Source organism: Varanus komodoensis, unplaced genomic scaffold, assembly GCF_004798865.1.
Source record: "Varanus komodoensis strain SLA01 unplaced genomic scaffold, ASM479886v1 scaffold32, whole genome shotgun sequence".
NCBI lineage: Eukaryota > Metazoa > Chordata > Lepidosauria > Squamata > Varanidae > Varanus > Varanus komodoensis.
Window position 1 is genome coordinate 12,464,831 of NW_025335798.1, and position 23,779 is coordinate 12,488,609.

At 39.6% G+C, this 23,779-nt stretch overlaps 1 protein-coding gene across 5 annotated transcripts in view; it reads right to left on the minus strand.

The window, feature by feature from the left end:
• The window catches only part of ZNF148 (zinc finger protein 148), a 54,463-nt gene extending 31,106 nt beyond the window's left edge, over positions 1-23,357 (minus strand). For 3 of the 5 annotated variants that reach the window (XM_044438174.1, XM_044438175.1, XM_044438171.1), the window contains exons 1-2: positions 23,105-23,357; positions 595-940 (exon numbers count right to left, since the gene is read on the minus strand). In XM_044438174.1, coding sequence (XP_044294109.1) covers positions 595-924 — 330 coding nt within the window. In that variant the 5' untranslated portion in view covers positions 925-940; positions 23,105-23,357. Of the gene's footprint in view, positions 1-594; positions 941-3,909; positions 3,946-13,573; positions 13,645-23,104 lie in introns of those variants that run through there. The other 2 variants (XM_044438172.1, XM_044438173.1) reach the window with 2 other exon arrangements.
• Positions 23,358-23,779: the final 422 nt, after the last annotated feature.

The window sequence follows — 23,779 nt, forward strand, 5'->3', positions numbered from 1 at the left end:
AGCAGCAATATCATATGGTCACTGTGCAGGATGAATGTGCAGCCACTGTAGAGCCACTCAAAATGAAAAGTGAAATGTTTATACGATATATGCATTTCAAAGTGTACAAATACATGGCAAGACATGAGAAAACGTTTCTTAGTGACCAGCAGATAATGTAATGCCATAAGGATGATCAAGATTATGAGAAAGATAGTTTAAGACAGCTATCCTAAAAGCTGCCTTTATTTTTATGTAGCTTTCTTGCTTCCCTTGTTAACTGCAACCTACTACCATTACTAAGGTAGGCATAAATTGAAAAATTTTCAATGGGGTCTGTTCTTGGCTTACATTTTCAATCAATCTCTGATTAACTTCTAAGACATGCAAACAAAGAAAAAACAAACTATGGGAATTATATGTATCTGTATAAAGAGGGAGGAAGGGAGAACACATGTGTGAGCATGCATGTGCATGCTTCAATTGAGCTCCCCAAAGGAACTATTTATTTTAATTACTCCAGACACAGGTAGATATAGATATTAAAAGAACACATTTTAAGAGGATTTTTTTAGTTCTACTGTGAGTGCAAAACTTGCTAAAGAAAATGCTTACAGGGACACTGACTGCATACTGAAGCCCTTGAGGAAGTCTGTCTTGACCTTCCATCTCATCATCATTTTTTACCGTCTCTTCATGGACCATGAGTTCATCGTGTGGGATCATTTCTTGCTGTCGAAGCTCACTTTCTTGTAACACTTCATCTGCAGAAAGAATTTCTTGGTGTGCCATAGTCCGATCTTGAAGAACTGCTTCTTGCCGTTCCACAGAAACTGCTGACTGGTCAGATGCAGCACCCATTCCAACTATATCCCTGGATGACTGCATTTGTTCTATGCCACTGCATTTAAGAAACAACCCTCCCAGCTTATCTTCAATGTTCATTCTTAAGTGCAGTAACCTACAACAACAAAACAGAATTAGTAACCTAAGCAGAATATTTTAAAGCTATAATGAGATATTGACAGAGACAAGCTCAAGTCACAATGACTGACAGAACTGTAACAATATTAGGCTACTTCCTAATCAAGTACTGATTACATATGAAATTACATTTGTAACAAAATAGTATAATTACAAAACTCTGAATATAAGTATTTTGAATACAGGACACAGCATTAGAGGTGTGGAGCGATGTCAGGCAAAATTTTTTCGAATGCTTTTTAATGGAAAATTTTCCATTTCCTATGTTCATCATATGAAAATTGTATGCTACCTGCAAAGACAATATTGGGCAAGCCCGATGGTTTCTAATTTGTAATTAATGTTTTTTGGGTGATTATTTGTAGGAAGTATGTCAGAAAACAAATATATATCTCAGACTAGGTCTGCATGACATAGCAACTTATCATAGCCACAGTAAACTGTTATGCTGTTCAAACTCAGACTAATAACAGCAGGCTGGCTTGTTCTGGGGCAACAAGATACCCTGACAACCCATGGCGTGTTGTTGGGGGTTTTAAACCCATGATAGATTGGTTGTCATCTGAACATGGGAGAATGATACCATTTTGCAGTGCCGGTAGCCACTTGGCAAGAAAAGCAAAACCTCCTTGCCTTTCTTGGTGATATTGCCCATGTCACTGCCAGTCACAGTGGCTCTAAGTATTCTCAGTTGGTGTTCTGTCACTAACTCCTTCCCCTTTAAAAATGTGAGCAGCTTCATTTTTTAATCCTATGGTCCTTTACAGGTGTTTACTTCCAAAGGACCAAAATATGGAGCACTGAAAGGGGATAATGAGAATGTCTTCCTTTCAGAGTTATGGTCCTCTAATTTTTTAAAGTATTGTTCTGACTGTTCTTATCCCTTCCACTTTTTCTACACCTCCCCTAGGCTCTAGGTACTCCATAAAAAGGTCATTTATATTCCACCCTATTTTTGCAAGCATTTTCTTTTGACAGCTGTTTGTTATAAGACCGGGGGCGGCGGCGGGGGGGTTCTTTCAAGGTTTCTTTTTGGACAGAGATCTACAGAGCCATGAAAACTGCATATATGTCCTTATTTGAAACTGAAATGGAACAAAGAAATACTGGCAGAGCAACTGAAAGTGTCCCAAATTTGAATTAAAAGTGGTTGTCAACATATCATGCATATTTCTAAATCAATTGCTAAAATAATTTAATAGTATCAACAGGTTTTTAGTAACTCTGTGAGTTTTACCATTGAATGTAAATAATCAGAGGGAAATCTAGAAATATCATAAACATTTCTACAAAATATAATATTTAAATCAAATTAATATAATTTTTATTGGATACTTTAGGTCAAATACTTGAGATGTTTTAGACAAAAAACTAACATGGGATACATTTTTAAAGCTTTGTTGTTTACCAAATGTGAGTAAAATCAAATACATGATTCTAGAGCATCAGAACATTTTGCAATGCAAACTGAAAACTTTCCTATGCAACTTTTCTTATACAAACACAACTGTGTATTGGAAAGATTTCTAATTAAACATTTCTGGAAAATCCACATGACTGGATATTTACACGGTAACTTGCTGTTTTACCCATTTAAAATCTGCTTCTGTTGACAGAAAGTTTATATCTTATGGTAAGCCTTGACTCCAGACTGAGTTGCATCTAATTGCCACTGAAGTCATGACTATCTTTTCAAACTGATTTCAGTGGGATCTAAGTATAGCCATCTTAATCTAAGCCCTATGTGTTTTACATGCAGTTGACAGTTTGACAGCTAAAAGACTAATATTACTACTAATATTAATATTGGAAGGATAAATGTGCACCTCCTATAATGCAATTGATTATGAACCTAACAATGCTTTCAACATGTGAATTGATGGCATATAGACAGCATTCTTAATGGATGGTTATTTGTTCTGTCTTTGCTGAACATTATGTATCATTTATATATTCGAGTGTAGGTAGCATATTCTCCTTTTTGCAATTTTGTTTGAAAACTTACAATAAAAATAAATTTTAAAAATGTTTTGTATGCAGTTTCAGAAGAGGGAACCCACTATTTGAGAAACAAATAGAAAACTCTCTGAGGTGCATATAATTAATATTGCAGTCCTTTGAATTCTGGTTGTTGTTGTTGTTGAATTTACACGCACACTTGGGCTTTACTGACTTAAGGTACGATCATGTGCATGATTTGATCGAAAAAGGGCTTACAACTTCCAGCATGTAACTGCAGAAGTGTGCCATAAGCAGAGTTGCATTTATGGGAACTGAGGATCCAAACTGATATGTGCTGAAATGTTCAATACAAAACTTAGCCACTATGGCCTAAAATCAAGTATTTCATATTATCATATTATTCAAAATTGATTTTTTTAATTGAACTTGTTTTGAAATTATGCCTGAGTTGGTATTATTTTGTGCAAAATGTGTAAGGCAAAGTAACACGAGTTAGAATGGGTTTTTAAAAACTTTAAAAATGTGAGCAGCACCTCTGTTCCTCCTTCCCTTCCCCCCACAGAACTCAAGCTATACCACTAAATGACTGGAAAAGTTCCAAACCATTCAACTTTACATTGGGAACACATAAAGTGCAGGCTATCCTAATCAATCAAACAGTCTAAGCAGGAAATCTTTTTAGTTTTTTGCTCAAATCAGGAGCTAACAAATACAGGCTTACAATAGAAGCCAGCACTCCAAACAAATCCACATACTGTATATAATGGCATGCTGGATTGTGGGAGTTTTGTTGCCTGAATAGCACTGATCAGAATTTCCAACATAGGAAGAATAGCGATTTCATTTGGACTCAGACATCTGGGCAAAGGATGAGATTTTTATGGCAGAATTATCCAGTCCCATTCATGGTTTCTCCAGATGATACAATCTAGTATTTGTGATCCACCCATGTTTTGTCATCACTCCTTTAGTCTTATTTCTTACCACAGAAAATCTGTTAAGGAAGGAAAGGCAGAAGAGCTGCACCATGCCTTCTGATTGGTAATACTTGGAGCCATCCATCTGGAAACATCCACATGTGTACAAAGGGAAATAGTATATGGCAGAAAACTGAGGAACAAATGACAAGAATTGTAGAATGATACCTAAAGCCATCTCACAGATGGCTTAGGAATAAAGACACAAGAGTAACGTGCTTTCTACAGGAAGAAAATGCAAAGGCAGGGGAGCTTTGGAGACAGACACATAGGCAGCGCACAAAGAAATAAAGCAGACAGTAAGGTTACTGGAATGTACACAGATCCTGAATTTCACCTATTGACCCAGATTGCACTACCACTGTGATGTGTGCCGGTGACCACTTGCCTAATTACCTGCCCATGGATGATTTGTCTTTTCAACTAAGCCAAGGTACTACAGCTTGCTTGAAGTGGAAGCAACCTTCAAATAACTGAACCAGAGGCCATGGATTATTTGATAACTGTTTCCCTCAACTAGACCACACAGTCCAGATTCAGATGACATTACAACCTGAACCCTGTAAAATAAGTAGGCAACAAGGAATCAGCACATACCAGCGAATGCCACAGCTTAAACAAGCTAGCAAGTTTGTTTAAACTGAGGTGACTGTTCAAACCAGGCCACTGATTTCACTTTATTTTTATTACTTTTTATACCACCCAATAGTCAAAGCTCTCTGGGCAATTCACAACAATTTTAAACAATTAACTGCAGGGAACTCTGACTGCAAAGCTTTCATTACAAGAAAAACATTAATTCCCATGCCCACCTATGTTCTCTCTTCCATCTCCACAGGCAAGCAATGACAGATAAAATAGCTTCATCAGTCTAGCAAGGGCTTTTCTGAAAGTGTATCTAAAATTAAAATGATACAGTTAAACTCAATGAAAGAGTTTCCTGACCCAAAGTCTGGATAATGTGCCCTGGTCAACTAGCACACTGTGAAGAGCAGTGAGAAGTCCAGCAACAGTGGAGAAATAGTCTCTGGAGATAGCTGTAACCACTTGTATTTAAAGGAGCCATAGAATGCTATGGGAGGCCAAGATTAGCCAGAAAGACCAAGGAACTGCAGAGAGGAAATAGCTAACAGGCCTAGTCCTCCCATGAGTTAATATCTCACTTCAAGTAGCAAATCTGCAAGGCAGCAGATCATCTCTCCCCCTGTTGCTGCTGTCATTGCCACCAGGCCCAGTCTAATGCCTCACACTGAGGACTCCTCAGAGCATCAGATTCAGCACCCTGAAGAATCCTACTCTCTTGCAAGCCTGTAAATTCTCCTAGATGTCTCAGTGACTTTTGCTACCAAAGACTATGGTGTCCTGCTAGACCAGCTCTGCAGATTGGTTCAAGGAGCACCATGCTTTCACTGCTATCTGGTTGCAAAAACAGCATGGGGGAATCTGCTAAACTCTGTGGCATTTACTGTGAGGTACTGCAAGGTTCCATATTAGCCCTCAAAGCTTTAAATATGTATATGAAGCCAGCTGGTGAGACACTAGGGCATTGGAAATGAGGTGCCATCAATACCCTAGTGACACGCAACTCTATTTCTCTTTGCCATCCAAGTCAGGCAATGGCCATGAAAATACTGATTCAACTTAGTCACAGCTGGATAAGAGCCATTGAACTAAATCCTGAGAAGATGGAGAGAATAGGTGGTTCTCATGTTTGGTAACTGGATGTGCAGCCTATTCTAGATAAGGTCACACTCCCTTTCAAGGGAACCTTTGGGGAACTCCTGCATCCAGGCGGGTTCAGTAATATTGAGTGTCTTTTACCAGCTTTGCCTAATTTGTCAGCTACAACTGTTCCTTGTAGGTTGGTAGGATTTGTCTTCTCTCTTGATTGGAATTCTATGTGTAGTACATGACACTTTCATTGAAAATGATGCACAAAATTCAACTTGTGCAGAATATAGGTAATATTAACAGGTAGGGGAAGTCCAAAGGATGTTGCACTGGTTGCTGATCTGCTCCCAGGCTCAATAAGGCACAGGTGCTTACCTATAAAGCTTTAAATGACTTGGCACTCAAATAAAGAACTTTGGCGGTGAGGTAAAGCAGAAATAAATCAATAAATCAATGAATGAATGAGTCTCCTTATACCAATCAACTTGTGTCTTAAAATCTGCAAAGAAGACTCTTCTCATTGTTGTGTCTCCTACTCATTTTATAAAAATGAGAGAAACGTGCTCTTGCAAATCTCAGGTCTAGATGGCAAGGAGAGAAGGCAAGATTATAACCCTTAGTTAGAAATTCTTTAAAAAATACTTTGCTTGTAAGGTCCCGAATTGTATATAGAAGCTGAAAGTTAAGCTGAATGCAAATTATTCCAATATTTATCTGGAACATCAAAAATAACTGGATTCTGTACTAAGTCAGGCAGAAACTGGATTTTATCTATAAAAGAAAGTGTTTCCAAAACAAACTGACCCTTGACAGAATATTTGATATAATACACCCTGTACTAGCTCTGGTAAGTTAATATGCTCTCTGGCACAATCTATCTAAGACTCTTTAGAGCAGTTTTTTTTCCTAGTTCTCAAAACTATATTCAACTTCCTTGAGTAATCCTATTTTATCATTTTATAAAATACATGTATTTACATATATTTACCACACAAATTCCTTAAATCTTGGTTGGCCCCACCTTTCTCTCATACACACATGCATGCAAGTGTGATCTGAGAGAGGTGGGGGGAGGTCTCTGGAAGAGGCTGACTACCCTTCCTCTCCTTTCCCCAGCAGCCCTGCCAATGCTGACACTCCCCACCTGAGGTTCAAGAGAGCGTGCTGAAACATGTGGGCTGTGGTGCTGAGAGAAAAGTTAGATCCCTCAAATCAGGTAAGACGACTTCCATAAGCAAGAGTAGAACAATTTCTTTCTGGCCTTGCTGAAGTATTCAAGCAGCTGCCTGTAAGTTCATCCATGTGTTTACATAGTTTCCAGCTCTGCCACTCTGATATACTTTAACATATAGTGAAAGCTGCAATGTGTCTCACATGATTTTCACAATGGTTTCTGATTGCATAAGAAAAATATAAAAACAACCACAGCTAAGTCAAAGTTAGAGAAATCTGAGTGTTTTGACAGTAAAATGTTATAAGCTTCCCATATTAATTTAAGGTAACTTTGATTTTAGCAATAGAATAGCATACCCACTTTGACAAAAGAAAACAGAAAGTACTGGGCAGAATTGATATTTCATACAAATACGCAATCTGAAAAGATGAAAGAATCCTTTCTTACAAAAGTGAAATCTGGTTAAATTTTTAAAAAACAAGGCTATTTATGGCAGGCAATTAAAATATCCAGGACTAGAAGGTAAGTATCACATCTCTCATTATGACATTAGTTCTGGCTGAACCATAAATTGATGTGATATTTATTAAAAAATACTTTTTAGAAAGTGCAATTAATATAGGTATGCTTGCTTTCTATATTGTGCAGATCACAATCAGTAACTTATAATTTCAAGCTATAAAGCCTTCCATTTGACATTTCTGATTATTCCTAATTTTTAAGAATATCAGTTAAAACGGTAACTTTATTTTAATTGCTGATCATTAAGCCAAAAATGTTCAGAACAAACTTCTTCATAAATCAGGCCACCATTTCTATAGTACGAGTGGGATGATGAGTCTATATTGCTTTCAATTTTTACATAAAGTAAAAAATCAGAAATTTTTGAGGTTTTCTGTAGAAGCGGCTTCAGTGTATAAATATATTGAAAGCAGAGAAAAGCTAAATAGAATTCAATTAAATAATTTATCTATCACAGAAGTGCATATTTTAAATTATTTCTGTCACTAGCTTCTGAACACATCCTCTGATTAAAAACAAATACATAACTACTGTATGGTATTTATGAACATAATAATTTATCATAAAGCAAGCATAAATGTTATTGGTCTGCATTCAAAGTTGTGCCAGTAGAAGGTAGTTTGAAAAGATCGAAACTGGATGATACACAAGGGCTTGCTCTGGGTGATTTAAGCCATACGACACAATTTGAATATGCAACTATGAATTAAGGGTCATTTTGTGTGAATCTGGTCATTAGGGATCATGTAAGGGTTAAACAAGGTGAGAGCTGTTTAACCCTTGCATAAGCCCTGATGGTCAGGTTTAGATGACATAGGGATACCTCAGTTGCAGAATACATATTCGAAATGTGGTCAGCATGCACCACAGCTTATCAGGGGTTAAGTAACCCATAAAAGATTGGCGCAAGAACTAGTCCAATCAGTGACTTCTCACTCTTCCATCTGAAAGCCTCTCTTGAATGAGGTAGGCTATGATATAGCAGAAGCCTGAGAGGAAACAAGAAGATCCCTAAAAACCATGCTGCCTGGGGCTGGTGGGAGCAGGAGTCCAACAACATCACAGGTTCTTCATCCTTGCTTTGACCAAATTTAATAGCATGGTACACAGCTAAAAACCACTGTATGAATATATTTATAAATAACCATTCATAATTTATTTCCACTTCTAGCCCACCTTTCAAAATCTTGGGATTTTTAAATGATTTTTGATAAAATTCCACACCTCAGCAAACTTAGCTCTCATGGAATAAGAGGAGAAGCCTTATGGGCTGATAAACAGTTAAAGAACAGAAATCAGAGAGCAGGAAGAAATAGTAAATTTGCACAATGGAGTGATATAAAGAGTGGGATCCCACAAAGATATGTACACCAGTGCTTTTAAACTTAACCTTAAATTATCTGGAATTAAAAATTAGTAATGAGGTGGTTGAGTTGCTCATGACACCAATTTTTTCAGGTAGTTAAAACAAAAAGGGATTGTGAGAAACTCCAGAAGGACCTCTCCAAACTGGAAAAATAAGGATCAAAATGGCAAGTGTGGCCAATGTAAACAAATGTATTATGATGCAAATTGGGACAAAAAGGAATAACCAAGAAATGAAAATATCAGCATGGTCTGCAATTGCTGTGAAAAATGCAAATTTCATGTTGGGCACAATTAGGAAAGGAATCGGAGGGAAATCTTCTGCCCTTATATGTACAGTGCTGCAAGGCTTGGAATACTGCGTATAGTTCTGTGCACTGCAGCTGGAAAAGGAAATAATAGAAATGGGATTTTCATCCCTCTCTTGTAATGTCAGGACCTAAGATCATGCCATGAAGCTGATAGGATGGAAAATTCAGGACAGAAGAGAAAGTTCATGCCAACACACAGTTTTAGTAACATGTCCTGTGCTGTAAGTTGCAGTGATGGCCGCTAATTTGGATGGCTTTAAAAGTGGAATAGACAAATTCATGAAGTGGTCCTGATAGATACATGCTATCTGCAGTATCAGAGGCACTATGCTCGTACACATCCGTGACTGGGAAATAAGACTGGGAAGGAACTACTGTATTCATAAAAGTCTAGTGGATTTGCTAAAGGCACTGTATGAACAGAATGCTAGACTAGGTGGACCCTTGGCCTGATCCAGCATGGCTCTTCTTATATTTTCATTAAAAGTAATAAGAGAAAATTACCACTAAATGTAAAAGCCACTATATAAAATATTTCTCCATACATTCCAAGCAGAGTCTTATAGCACTTGAGGGAAATATTCTGGCTTAAAATCTTGCAAGCCTCGAAGGAAGGAATTTTCAACAGTTTTGGAGCACACTGAAATAACCTGTCCACGTGCCCTCTGGTTTCAACTTGGCAGATGGGCATAGTTAAGAGGGCACTTTTTAAAAATTGCAACAGCACATGAAGGAGTACAATGAGCGATCTGATCTCCGTTTCAGAGCTAATATGCTATGTTCCATTACAATTAAACTAAGCAACAAAAATTTAAAGTGAAACCACCAAACAGAGAATGGGAGTACTGATACTTCTAGCAGCTTGATCTCTACACTGTGCAGGAAGCAAAATACAAGACCCAGTGTTGCCAAGGAACTAGAGTTGCACTGTGCCAAAGAACTAGTAACCACTGGCATTATTGCTCAATGACCGGAGAAAATATACTTTATATCACAGCAACACTGTGCATTGGGTTTTTCAGGATGGAAAGAGGAGAGAGAGGGTCTATGCAACAAATCTCCACTGTCCAGAAAGTTTAGCATCTTTGAAATTTGGATTCAACCATTCAGACTTGAGCAATAGATTCACAATACCAAAGCTACCATATAGAGACTGGGATTCTACATTTTCTGAATCTGCAATATTTCTATCATTAGTATCAGCATCTTGCATTTATATCCTGCCATTTTCTCCTCTTGTAAAGAACCCAAGGTGGCTTACATAGATTTATTTTATCCTCACAAGAACAACCCATGATCAGGTTGGGCTGGGAGTCTGTGGGTGGCCCAAAGTCACCCAATGGGCTTCATGGGCAGGTGGCAAGTTGAACCCAGATCTCACTGGTCCCAGTCCAACATTCTAACCACGACACTGCACTGGCTCTCAATAACAACTGGATCTCAACAACAATAAAAAAATCTTTAAATATATAATAAGAAAAAAAATCTAAAGAAGCAGTTGGACCACTGGACAATGATGGAATTAAAGGAACACGGGGGGGGGGGGGGATGAGGAGATTGCAGATGGGCTGAATTATTTTTTTCATCAGTCTTCACAGGAGAGAATGTACAGCAGATAATTGTCCCTGAGCTTATGCATTCTGGAGGAGAATCTGAGGAATTAAGGAAGATAATAGTGACAAAAGATGAAATTCTCAACCTTACTGTCAAACAGAAAGTCAGCAGATCACCCAGTCCAGATGGTTTGCATCCTAGAGTTCTCAAAGAACTCAAACATGAAATTGCTGATCTTCTTACCAAATGATTTAATATGTCTCTACAATCAGCCTTTGTACCAGAGGACAGAAGAATGGCCAATGTAACACCAATTTTTAAAAAGGGATCCAAGGGGATCTGGGAAATAACAGGCCAGTTAACTTAACATCTGTTCTGGGTAAATTGCTTGAAAGCATTATTAAAGGTAGAATCTGTAAGCACATAGAGCAACAAGCCCTGCTGAAAAAGAACTGACATGGCTTCCACAAGGGGAAGTCCTGTCTCACTAACCTATCGGAGTTCTTTGAGAGTGTCAATAAGCACAAAGACAGGGACGATCCAGTAGACATTGTTTATTTGGGCTTCAAAAAGGCTTTTGATAAAGTCCCTCACCAATAGGCCCCTAAGCAAACTTAGCAGTCATGCAATCGGGCGGGGGGGGGGGATTCCTCTTATGGATCACTAACTGATTAAAAAACAGAAGACAGAGAGTGGGAATAAATGGCAGTTTCTCCCAGTGGAGAGATTTCTCCAGGGAAGTCCCACAGTGTTCTGTATTATTAAATTTGGTGCCCGACAGGCTGTGGTGGATTTAAATTATTAAATTTGGTGCCCAAAGATGGAGGGCCACCACAGAAAAAGCCCTCCCCTTAGATGCCACCCTTTGAGCCTCTCAAGGATTTGGCTCTTGGCGGAAGGCCTCAGAGCTTATTTATTTAATTTATTTACTTCATTTTTGTGCCACACCCGTAGCGCTCTGGGTGACTTACAGTACATATGGTAAAAACAATTAAAACAATTCCATATAAAAATAAAAAATAAAAAATCAATAAAAATAAAAATCATTAAAATAGTAAAAAATAAAATCAGACATTCACTTAATAATAAAACTATTTAAACCACCAAACTAAAACAATAATAATAAATAAAATTATCTGTTGACTAAAATTCTAACAAGGCAGTAGTAACCTAAAATCAATATTATGAACTATTATAAAACCAACCCACTTACCATAGTATTTGCAAGAAAAAAATGTTTTCAATTGGCACCTGAACTAAAAAAGAGAACACCTGGTGAATCCCCAATAAAGGATGTTCCGCAAGTGAAGCACTATTGCAGAAAAGGCCCTGGTCCTAGCTATCTCTCCCCTTGCTTCATTGTAGGGAGGGATTAGGAGAAGGGCCTCAGGTGAATAACTCAGTGATCGAGTTGGGACATATGGGAATAGGCGTTCCCTCAGATGTCCTGACCCCAAGCCTTTGTATGTTATGATAAGCACTTTGAATTTTGCTTGGAAGGCAACTGGCAGCCAATGTAGCTTGTGCAGGGCTGGTGTAATACGTTCACAAAAAACAGTCATTAGTGGGTGCACTGCTCCATTCTGAGCTAGATACAGTGTCCAGATCATTTTCAAAGGCAGCCCCACACAGAGCGCATTATAGTAATCCAAGCACAAGGTTACCAGTACATGAATAACCATAGCAAGACTCCACTTATCCAAGTAGGGCTAAGCTGGTAGAAAGTGCTCTGCCTACCAACTGCACCTGAAAAACAAGTGACAACTCAGGATCTAGGAGTACTCCAAGGCTGCAAACCCTTGTCCTTTAGGGGAACACAACCCCTTCCAGGAAAGCCTGAAAATTCCCCATTTGGACAGACAGCTGTCCCACCAACAGTATCTCCATCTTGTCTGGATTGAGCTTCAGCTTACTGGCCCTCAACCAATCCACTATTGAGCTCAGGCACTAGTTAAGAACCATCACTGCCTTACCTGGATTGGATGAAAATAGGAGGCAGTGCTGAATGTCATCAGTATACTAATGACACTTCAGCCCAAACCTCCAGATGACCTCTCCCAGCAGCTAAGTGTAGTGCCTGGGTAGATTGGGAGAGGGACTCCGACAGGCACTGTAGTCCTAAGCCATGTAGGGTTTTATTGGTTATGACCAGCTGCTTGAATTGGGACTGGAATTCAGGTGTGACAGAACTAGTCTTATTATGTTTGGATGTCTGGGTCCCAATTCTTAATTTGCCTGCCACATTCTGCACCAGTTGCAGCTTTTGAAACATCTTCAAGGGTAGCCCCACATACAGTGCATTGCAGTCAGCTAATTCAGACATTACCAGAGCATAGATTACTGAAGTGAAGTTTTCCCTGTCCAGGTAAGGGCATACCTGGGCTGCCAGTCAAAGCTGGTAGAAGGCACTCTGAGTCACAGATGCCACCTGAGCCTCGAGTGACAAAGATGGATCAAGGTGCATGTCCAAACTATGAATCTGCTCCTTCAGAGGGAGTATGACCCCATTTAGAACAGGTTGTGCACCTGCCATCCAGTCAAAGGAACACCCATTGTATCTCAGTCTTGCTTGGCGTTTCAGTTAGTCCATTATCATACCCAGACACCAGTTTAGCACATTTACAGCCCCACTTGCAGATGACTAAAAGGAGACATAGAGCTGTGTGTCATCAGCATACTGATGCCAACACACTCCAAACCTCCAGATGACCCCACTCAAGTGTTTTCATGTAGATGTTGAATAGCATGGGGGACAGAACTGACCCCCGAGGAACTCCATACCGGAGAATCCATGGAGCTGAACAATATTCTCCAAGCACCACCTTCTGGAGGTAGCTCTCTAAGAAGCTGAACTACTGCAATGCACTGCCAGCCCACTCCCAACTCACCCATCTGCTCTGGAAGAATACCATGGCTGATGGCATTGAAAGCTGCTGAGAGGTCCAGCAATATCAACAGGGCCCCACTCCCCTGTCCTGCTCCTGGCACAGGGTGACCAAGACTGTATCCATGCCAAAGCCAGGCTTGAACCCTAATTGAAATGGATCTAGATAATCATTTTCATCCAAGAGTACCTGAAGCTGATTGACAAGCACCATCTCTGGAATCCTCCCCAGGAAAGGTGTTAGGTCCAGTGCTTTTCAACCTATTCATAAATAATCTGAAATTAGGAGTAAGCAGTGAAATGGGCAAGTTTGGTGATGATACTAAACTATTTAGGGTAGTTAAAACCAAAAGGGATTGTGAGGAGCTCCAAAGGGATCTCTCCGAATCTAGAAATGGGTATCAGAATGGCAATGTAATTCAATGCAAGCAAATGTAAAGTAATGCAAGTAACTACAAGTATAGGATGATGGGATCTCAGCTAGCAGTTTTTGAGCAAGAAGCGGATCTTGGAGTAGTGGTGGGCAGATCAATTAAAATGTTGGCTTAGTCCACAGTTAATGTGAAGAAGGCAAACTCCATGCTAGGCATAATTAGGAATGGAATAGAAAATAGATCTGCCAAGATCTTACTTGTCCTATACAAATCTTTGGTATAACCACATTTAGAATATTGTGTTCAGTTCTGGTCATCTTACCTGGAAATTATTTCCAATATTTCCAATTACTGATTTGGAAAAAGTACAAAGAAGAGCTATAAAAATGATCAAGGAACCAGAACAGCTCCCCTATGAGAAGCAGCTACAACTGGGACTATTTAACTTAGAAAAAAGTAAGGAGAGGCATGATAGAGGTATTTAAAATAATGCATGGCATTGAAGAAGTGGTGAAGGAGATTCCCTCCCCGTCTCATTACCCGAGAACCAAGAGTCATCCCATGAAACTCATTGGTGAGAGGTTTAGGACGGATAAAAGGAAGTTCTTCACACAACATATAGATAAACTATGGAATCTGCTGCCATGGAAAGTAGTGATAGGCACTAATTTGGATTGGTTTAAAAGGGGACTGGGAGGATTCATGGAGAAGGAGGCTATCAGTGGGTGCTAGTCTTGCTGTCTATGTGCTACCTCCTTTACCAAAGGTGGCATGCTAGCATGCACCAGTTGCTGAGGAGATTGGGAGGGTGGAGGTCTTGCACCCATCCTGCTTGAAGTGAGCAGCTGGTTTGCCATGTGTATGGAGTACTGGACTAAATGGACCTTTGGTCTGATCCAACATGGCATTTTCTATGTTCTTCATCTTTCTAGTGTTATTACTCTCATTCTAAAATTATTTTCCTCCTTTTCCTACTGATTTAAAATGGCTTTCATAAAACTGAATGCAAGACAGGAGATTCCCATTGCTAAGTGAGAGGGGGAACACTATTTCTGCAGTACTGGAAGACAAGAAAACCCTTCCTTTGCTACCCAATAACAACACAGTGCAATAGAACATTAGGCTATGGCCTACCCAAAGGCATTTTTGGTTTCATGAAATATTTGACCATAATCAATTGATTATGTGCCCACAAATAAATGCAGAAACAAGAATCTCACTGACAGTCCTAATAATATCATGTAATACCATAACCATAGGAAACTTTTAGCACAGAAGGCTATAAGAGCATCAGCAGCAAGACACTAAAGGAGCTAAAGTTTCACACAGGTACTTGTGTAGGAACCAATCCTGAAAGCTACAGCGCTTATGGGATGAGGACCAAGGTCCTACTGAGGCTTTCCGCTTGTATGCTGGTTTTTACTTTTGTAAATTTCTTGAGATTTATTGTGCAGAGCTGCAAGATGGCAATGTCTTGGGGTGGAGGTATTTTCTTTCTATCTGAGGTAACAGTGCAAATGATGCAAAGAGAGGAAAACATTGTAAGTTTATATATTTTATATGACTTTCTCTGCTGGATTAGAGCCAAAAGACTACAGATGGAGTAGATGTTTGAGAATAGTGTTTATCTATGGCTGTTCTAGAGTATAATAATTTCTGTGAACGCTCATGTGCTATTTTGAGGATAACTAGGTTTCTCCCACACAGTTACTATTTGTGTATTTGGTCTTTTATATAAAAGTTCTGTACAATACTTATAAAGCAGGTAAGCAATGATTAGGAAGCTGGGTTGCCTTGAGCAATGAAAAATGGCTAAAATATGAATTGGAATCCAAAGAATTTTTTCTTTAAATTTGGATTTCTTGGAAATTTGGATTTCCAATTTCATGGAAATTTGGATTTCCTATTTCTTGGAAATTTGGATTTCCTTTCATCAGATATTTATCTTCTAGCTCAACCAAATTCTTCATCTGTTTTGTGTACTGTATCTTTTAAATAAAATCTTCCAAACACACCCATATACCATAGCACCAAAGGAAGCTTGTTGAATTAAGTTAGTCAATTATGTGCCTCAATTTATTTGTTAAATTTGTATTCCTCAAAGTCAAAGGACTCTGAAGGTTTTTTTCCCACATTACTGATTCCTAATTTTTCTGACATAGTGGAAAAGATGGACAGTTACTTAAATATACTATGATGGCATTTGATAAATATGAATTACTTGATGTTACACTAACTGAACATTTCATCCTATTTTTGTATCTACCTAAAATTAAAAAGGGGGTAAATTCTTAAGTAATTAGAAATTGTGTGTATTTCAGAAGGAAATAAGGCATAACTTCATCATGGATCTTTGACCAGCATCTTTGAATAAGCAGCATTTCTTCAGATGGTTGACTAATCATTTTATACATTTTACAAGTTATTATTTTATACATTTTACCAAGTTTTAACATGAAGTACCAGTTCATTTTCCGATTTCTTCAATAACTAAAGCCATCTTGAATCAGTCCAGAAGGAGATCCCCAATCTTAGGAACATAGGAAGCTACTGTATAATGAGTTATACCATTGGCTTATCCAGCCAGTATTGTTGACACTAACTGGTAGCAGCTTTCGAGGGTTCAGACAGGATTTTTTCTAGTTTTCCCTGGAGATGCTGGGATTGAACCTCAAACCTTCTACATGTATATTTCCTGCCAATGCATGGCCCCTCACCCAAATATGAGTACACATAGAAGGCTGAATATGTGTAGCGGGTACATGATTATTCACAGAATGGTTGTCATAAGGTAATGAGAAGTTAAAAGAAAAGTAACCAAGAATCTAAGTAGCCAATGTGGTATAGTGGTTAGGAGTACTCAGGAGATCTGGGTTCTAGTCCCTGCTCAACCATGGAGTGCACTGATGAGGATGGGTCACTTGTTCATTCTCAGCCTAACTTTATCCTCACAGGGTTGTTGCTGTGAGGATAAAGCGGAGATGAAGAGAAACTTATAAGCTGCCTTGGGTTCCCTGCAAGGAGAAGAAAAGCGGGATATAAGTGCAATGTGATAATAAGTAAAAGGCAAGCTTTTCAGCTGGCACAAGAAAGGAACATAATGTAGGTGCCAAATGAGCTTCTCTTAGGCAGGCATTTCACTGACAGGGCACTACTACTGGAAAGGCCCTCTAAAAGCAACACTTTAAACTGGATATGGACCAGCAGCTAGGGCGAATGGCAAAGTATATACAGGCAAATCATTGACCAATCCACATGAAAAATCTAAGCACAGTGTCCTGAATTAGTTGAAATATGAAACATAGTCCCTCATACACAATATTGAAATAATCCAAATGGGAGGTTGCCAGAGCATGAATAACTGTCACCAAGCTATTTCTGTCCAGGTAGGATCATAGGCGATATATCAGCCTTACCTGATTAAAGGTATTCGAAGTCATCAAAGTTACCTGTGCGTCTAGGGACAGTGGTGGATCCAAAAGTAACCCTAAAATGCATACCTAATTTGCTCTACAACAGGATAAAAACCACTCAGCCAGTCAGATGAACCAACCACAACCACTATCTCCATCTTGTCTATATTGAGCATCAGCTTATTGGTTCTAATTAACTTCTTTATGCTGCCCAAGTTTCACTTTTATGTATTAAAGAAGAGGTAGATATGGGTGTCAGCCATATATTGGTGACACCTCTGTCCACACTGCCATATAATCTCTTCCAGTGGCTTCATGTAGATGTTGAAGGATAGAGTCCTGTAGCATAATTGCCAGAAAGCAGATCAATAATCAGCTAGCCCTACCTTCTAGAATTGACCGTGCAGTCAGAGCAGAACTACTGCAATACAGAACACCCACAGCAAAACTAAGAGAGTCTATCCAGAAGGCTGCTATGAAAATGATTGGTGATACTGAAAAATCCAAGCCCTCCCCTCTTTTAGTTCAAGTCCTTCCACAGGACAACCAAAGCAGTTTCTATTCCAAAACTAGGCCTAAAGTCAGACTGAAGTAGATCTGTCCCAATGACTCATATAAATACACAATGTTCTTATAATGAAAAATATATTGCAAATTGAAAGAAAATGTATGGATGAATCAACATATTTTCTTGAATTAGCTGGAAATTGATGGAGGAATGACAGAGATAAATTTAGGCACTATTTGTCCCTATTAATCTCTTCAGATTGAGCTGACCAAGCAACTTCCAACCAAATACCACCAAGACTACGATTTTAAGAGAAGTGTTGCCGACATGACTATCTCAAAGCATATATAATTTTATCTTGGGTCATACAAAATAACTGTGTCAGAATTCCATTTCATAACTATTTCTCATTACACCAGTTGATAGATACTGTTCTACATTCTATGACATTCTTATGATTATATATATTGTTTCTCAGTTGAGGGACCCTGTCCTTTCTTTACTGAAAGCACTTATACATGCTCTTTAAATAATAGTCTGAATATTAGTTCACTTTTAGCCCTTGCTGACTGTTGATTTTTAATGATTAGATCAGCTTTATAATAGCTAATTTAAGAAAGAATTAAAAAGAAAGAAAATATCTGTCACTTGAATGGTATCTGGATGATATCAAACAATTACATTTAGAAGAATCTCTATATATCTGTGAGTCTGGTTTTCTACTTCTTTGGATCTTCTCAAGCACCCAAGATTTGTTTCAACTGGTGAAATATGAAAACAGGAAACAAAAGAATCTCAGTATTTATACTGAATTCCCTATTAAGCAGTATCCACACTGTTAAATTATAAGAGCTTGTTTACAACTGTAAGGATGCCCTTTATCATTATATAATTTATCATCAGTCAGACCAATGAAATCAAAATGATATGCAAACTATTTACATAAGCACTCTCAGCACAACCTCAACTTATGAAACCTAGTAGTAATTAAACAACTACCTAATATTTCTTCTAATCAATTAAATATAACTTTAAAAGTGTTTCTTCTTCAACAGATGGGCTCTTTCTGTTGTTAAAGGGGGTTGTGATCCAGCAGCAGGCCCATACTGGAGGAAGGGGACAGGGCAGAATTTTTTTTTTTTTTTTACTGATTCCTCCTTCCTCCTGCAAGCCAGTCCACCAGCTTATAGGATGTGTTACTGGGATTCACAGGGAATTGGAGGTGGTGGGGGAATCAACAGAAATCCATCTCCTTTCCAATTATTTGAGTTTTCTGGGAAAATTGAATTAAAATATTTCCAGGAAAAAAGCAATATGAATTAGGTTAATCTGGGCAGAGCCCTTTCGTATCAGAAAAACTGTTCTGATTCCCCAGATGTACCTTGTTTGTACTACAAATCCCACCAGCCCCACTCAGCATAGTCACTGTTTGGGGATTATGAGAGTTGTAGTAAAAATCTGGAGGGCACTAGGCTAAGACAACCTACTCTGAAAAGATGTAATGTAGCATGTTTATTTTACTTGTCTTTAGTAAACAACTCTTTAAAAGTACCTCATTTTGGGCCCAATGTACCACCAGTATTTGTCCTGAAATGTTTGAGGGAATTAAAGAATTGTATTATCGTATTATATAGAAGTGTTAACTAGAACACTTGTAAAAATGTAAAGACAATAGCATGCACATGCCTGACGCTGCTTAAATGCAAAAACATTAGCAAAAACACTGACACATTAATTCAGCTTTCCCCAGTGTGGTGCCCTCCAGGTGTGTTGGACTACTACTCCCAGCATTCCAGCCATGCTGATTCCGGTTGCTGGAAGTTGTGGTCTGACATAGTTGAAAGGCATCAAGCTGGAAAGTTTGCACTAAAATTTTTCAGCAACCTGAAGAACTGTGTAGATCTATTTTAACAGAGTCCAGCTCTCTTCCACTGTTATTGTTGATACTTCAATTTTGCTATCCCTACTTAGTTCCATTTCACGCTACAACATATATGTATTTCAATGTCACATACATATTTTCTCACATGCATGTTAGTGATTGTCAAATGGAAAGCATTAATTACAACTTTTAAACTGCCAGACCTGCCTAGTACTGAATTTACAACTGGCATATATTCAGTATTACTAAAGAACTTATGAAATTGAAAAAATTCCATGTAAAATTAAAGCACTAGAAAATGTTTCACCATACTTAAGTATTGCCCCTTTTACCCATAGATCCAGGTGTCAGGGTTCTACTCTGTGCAATTCTAGAATTAGTGCATTGAATTTATGCAAAAATATAAGTTGCTTTCTATTTTAGAAATGCCATCATATATAGCTAAAAGCCTTCCTCCCCCATTGTGGAAGACATAATACCCTCAATATAAATCAGCATGGATGTTAAGTTCCTGAGTACAAATCACTGAATGCTCCTATAGGTAGAAGTGCATTTCACCATTTCCCCATACAAATCTGTTCTAGAGGACTGGCAGACCCTTGAGAGTAGCATGGGAGCTGACTCTGGGATAAGAAGATATCAGTGAAAACTCTCCTATGCCCACTTTGCTCTGCAAATGGCAGCTTCTGTTGGATCAGGAGCCACTTCAGGAAGAAGTCCATCATCCATTCATCTTTTACAGATTTTTCACAGATGTTCCAACCTGAACAAATCCTTATGAAAAGGTAGGTAAATATCAAGACTACTATTCCACTAAGTCACACATCTGCCAGTTCTACTGAAATCCAAGGAAACTAATTTGTGGATAACTCTGTAAAATCATAACCCAAGTTTATAACTATGAGAAAATTAATATTCTAAACATTGTATGCTGAAAATAAAGCAAGTTTTTTCACCAAATCATCTGGTATTTCAAAATCTATTTAGCATGCAAACACAACTGCAAACTAAGACTAAAAACCCAAACCTACTATGCAATTATAGAAGAGAAGCCTCTTTCAAACTTTAATGCCCAAGGAAGTATAATTATATAACAAAAATAATCAATGGAAAGATCCTATAACCTGAAATATCTATAGGGTTGGAGGTTTTTTTACAGGCTCATGTTAAAAAAGAATGGTATGCATTTTCTTGCACTCTAGAAATGGATCCCAACATTCTAGTTAAGTCACCGCACAAAAGGGCCTCACAAAATGTATCTCAAAATGAATTATCTTTTGCATTTACTTATTTCAGCTCCAGTTGCTACTGAAAACATATTTTTAGTTGACACTAAAAACATATTCCACATTTTAGGAAATTCTTATATGTAGAAGTGAAATTCCATTTGAATTTTTAGCTTGCAAATGAAGAGCATGGATTTCTCACAAGTCTTATGATCATGTCTTCTACAAACTCCAATATATTGCATATACGGACAGTAACCAGATTGAAGGTAGGAATGGAAAACGAATTTGATCATGATATTTAGTCCAGTCACAGATCTGACATCACCACAGTCAAAAATAAAGATACAGTTATTGCAGTAATACACAAATAACCACACATTATTGCCAACAAACATTTTTCCAAAATTCATATGGATGAACAATTGCAATTTAATATCTTATGCTTGTATTCCTCTACTGAAGTAATTTCAAATGGACTCCTGGGGAAGCAACATTATGCCAGAAGAGTTCCTAAGTGGTAGGTTTCTTAAACATGTGTCATGGTTCAACAATGTTTAGCTGGAAGATAGCTACATAGGTAAGTTCCAGTGGCTACCTTGATCTAGGATTCACTCCAGGTTCTACTTTATTCATGATAAATATTGTCACTAAATGACAATTCATGATAAATATTGTCAGGGTATTGTCACTAAATACCCTATTGTGGTCTACTTTAGGCATGCTCTCCTCATGGCTTGCTTTAATAGTAAGTAAAGTTGCTTACTTTAATAGATAGCTATAAATACATACATGCAATTTATCAAAGACTAGCTGTGCAGTCCTGCGCAGGTCTACTGAGTTCAATACAAGGCAAGTCTGTATAAGATTGCTGCATATATGGTGCTATGTGTACAGGGCCAATCAAAGTACAAATGAAAGAACCACACAATTCTTTTTGTAGAGGAGAGTAACCCAGAATATATAAGCATTTAAATAGCAAAGGCGGGAAGTGGATGGCCTCAACTGGTATATGCATTACTCAGTTCCACAATTCAATGCCTGAAAAAGAAATATATTCTAGTGCATGCTGTTGGGGGATTAAAATTACTCAGGGTCTGGGGAAGTGATGCATTTTTTGCAGCCTGATTCTAGTCATCTTTACTCAAAAGTACATTCTGTTGTGATTAATGGAATTTACTATCCTGTAAATGTGCATAAGCTTGTAACTTTAATCTGTTTCTGACAATTATTCCTATGCAGATTGAAGCCGTCTGGTAAACTGGAAAAAGTCAGACAGCTTTACTTCTACATATCTGTTGTCAGGGTCTTCTGCTTCAAGGCCTCTTGGTCTCTATGTGACTTAAGGCAACAGGTTTGAAAATAGAAGAGGAAAGTGCTGCAGGACCCTTTATCAAAATACAGTGTTTGGAACATTAGAACTGCTTGTAGATGGATGCATGTTAGGTGGCTGCAGATGCCTGTTGTATGGATCTGTCAATCCCTTTGTCTCTTCTATTTATCAGCCTCACTTCAAGAATCCTAGGAGCTCCTTTGATAAAACAGGAAGCAACTAGAGTTGGGGCTGGCACTTCTGATCCAGCTGTCAATTCCAGGGTCAGGTAGTTCAAGGGGCTTATGGTAGGGGTCACTCTTTGAAGTCATGATTGTCCCAGTGTCAAATATTTGAAGGGTTGTCCGTGTGCCTCTCTTAATACCCAAGGTTATAAAATTGGCAAGAAAGAGACAGAAGCAGGGAAAGAAATCACTCTGGACCAAAGGTTTAGGAATCTGCATTTCAGTAAATCGGTCAACCCTACAAGTTCCTTTGTCTGCCAGGCTCCCCCCCAGCCCGTTTCTTTTATTTTTTTAAAAAAGAGGCCACCTTTGCCAAAGAAGAAGAAAGGTGGGGTAGGAAGCACTGCTTGCTCGCCCCATGGCCTCTTCCTTTGTTTGCCTATCTTGTCTTGCCTTGAGCTCCTCGACCTACGAAGGCTCGGAGGAGCAAGCTGGAAAGGGCTGAAGAGTTCCAGCGAGGCCTGCTTGCCTGGCTGCGCTGCTGCTGCCCACAGCCGGGTTCCCGACTCGCCTTCTCTCGAGCAGTTGAAGGCCCGTGCGAGCGCGGCCGGTGAGAGGAGGAGGAACCCGGATTCGTCCCCCGCAGCCCCGTTTACCTTACATTCTTCACATCCCCAGGCCCAAGGCGCCTCTCCCCACCACCTCGCACACCCTTGTATGCCACAGGGCTCAGGCGACGAGGCCCCAGCAGCAGCAGAAGGGCGAGCGACTGAGCCCGGGCCCGCCTCCCTCAATCAATTCCTCCGGTGGTGGATCCTTACCGGCGGCCCAAAGCTGCGGAGAGAAGGGCGGCGGCAGCGCTGTGACGACGATGGGTGAGGAAAGGGGAAGGTAACGGGGGGCTCAGAGCCCCCAGGCCTCGGCTCCGGCTCCTGCCCCGGGCACCATGATGGCGGCGGCGGCGGCGGCGGCGGCGGCGGCAGCTGCAACAGCAACGACTCCTTCCTGCAAGCAGCGGCGGCGGCAGGCGGGCGGGCGGCAGGCCGGTCGGAAAAGCGCAGCCGCCTCAGTCTTCTCCTGGCGGTGACAGCGACGGGCCGAGCCAGAGAGCGCCGCCGCCGCTGCTGCTGCCGCCGTCGTCGCGGTGCAGCTTGGGAAAGCGCCCGCAGAATCCGAACCCGGCACCAGAATGAGTGTGCTTCTCGCCCTTCCCTGAAAGGAACGGGAGGGAAGATGGCCCAGGAATAATCGTGAGGCGAACGAGCAGGAAAGGAAGGGGCGGGGGTCTGAGGGTCGCACGAAGACGAAGGGCCCTGAGGGAACGGGGGCATGGGAGTTGAGGCCTGCTCGTGAGTGTGCCAGTCAGTGCCTCTGAGCATGTGAACGCTGTGTTCAACTGTTGCCTGTCACTTGAGTGAGCACAGCCACCAGCCTCAAAGGCTGCCTAGGTCAAAGTCTTCCTGGCAGGCTTGGGCTTTGGGGCTGAAATTTAGCGC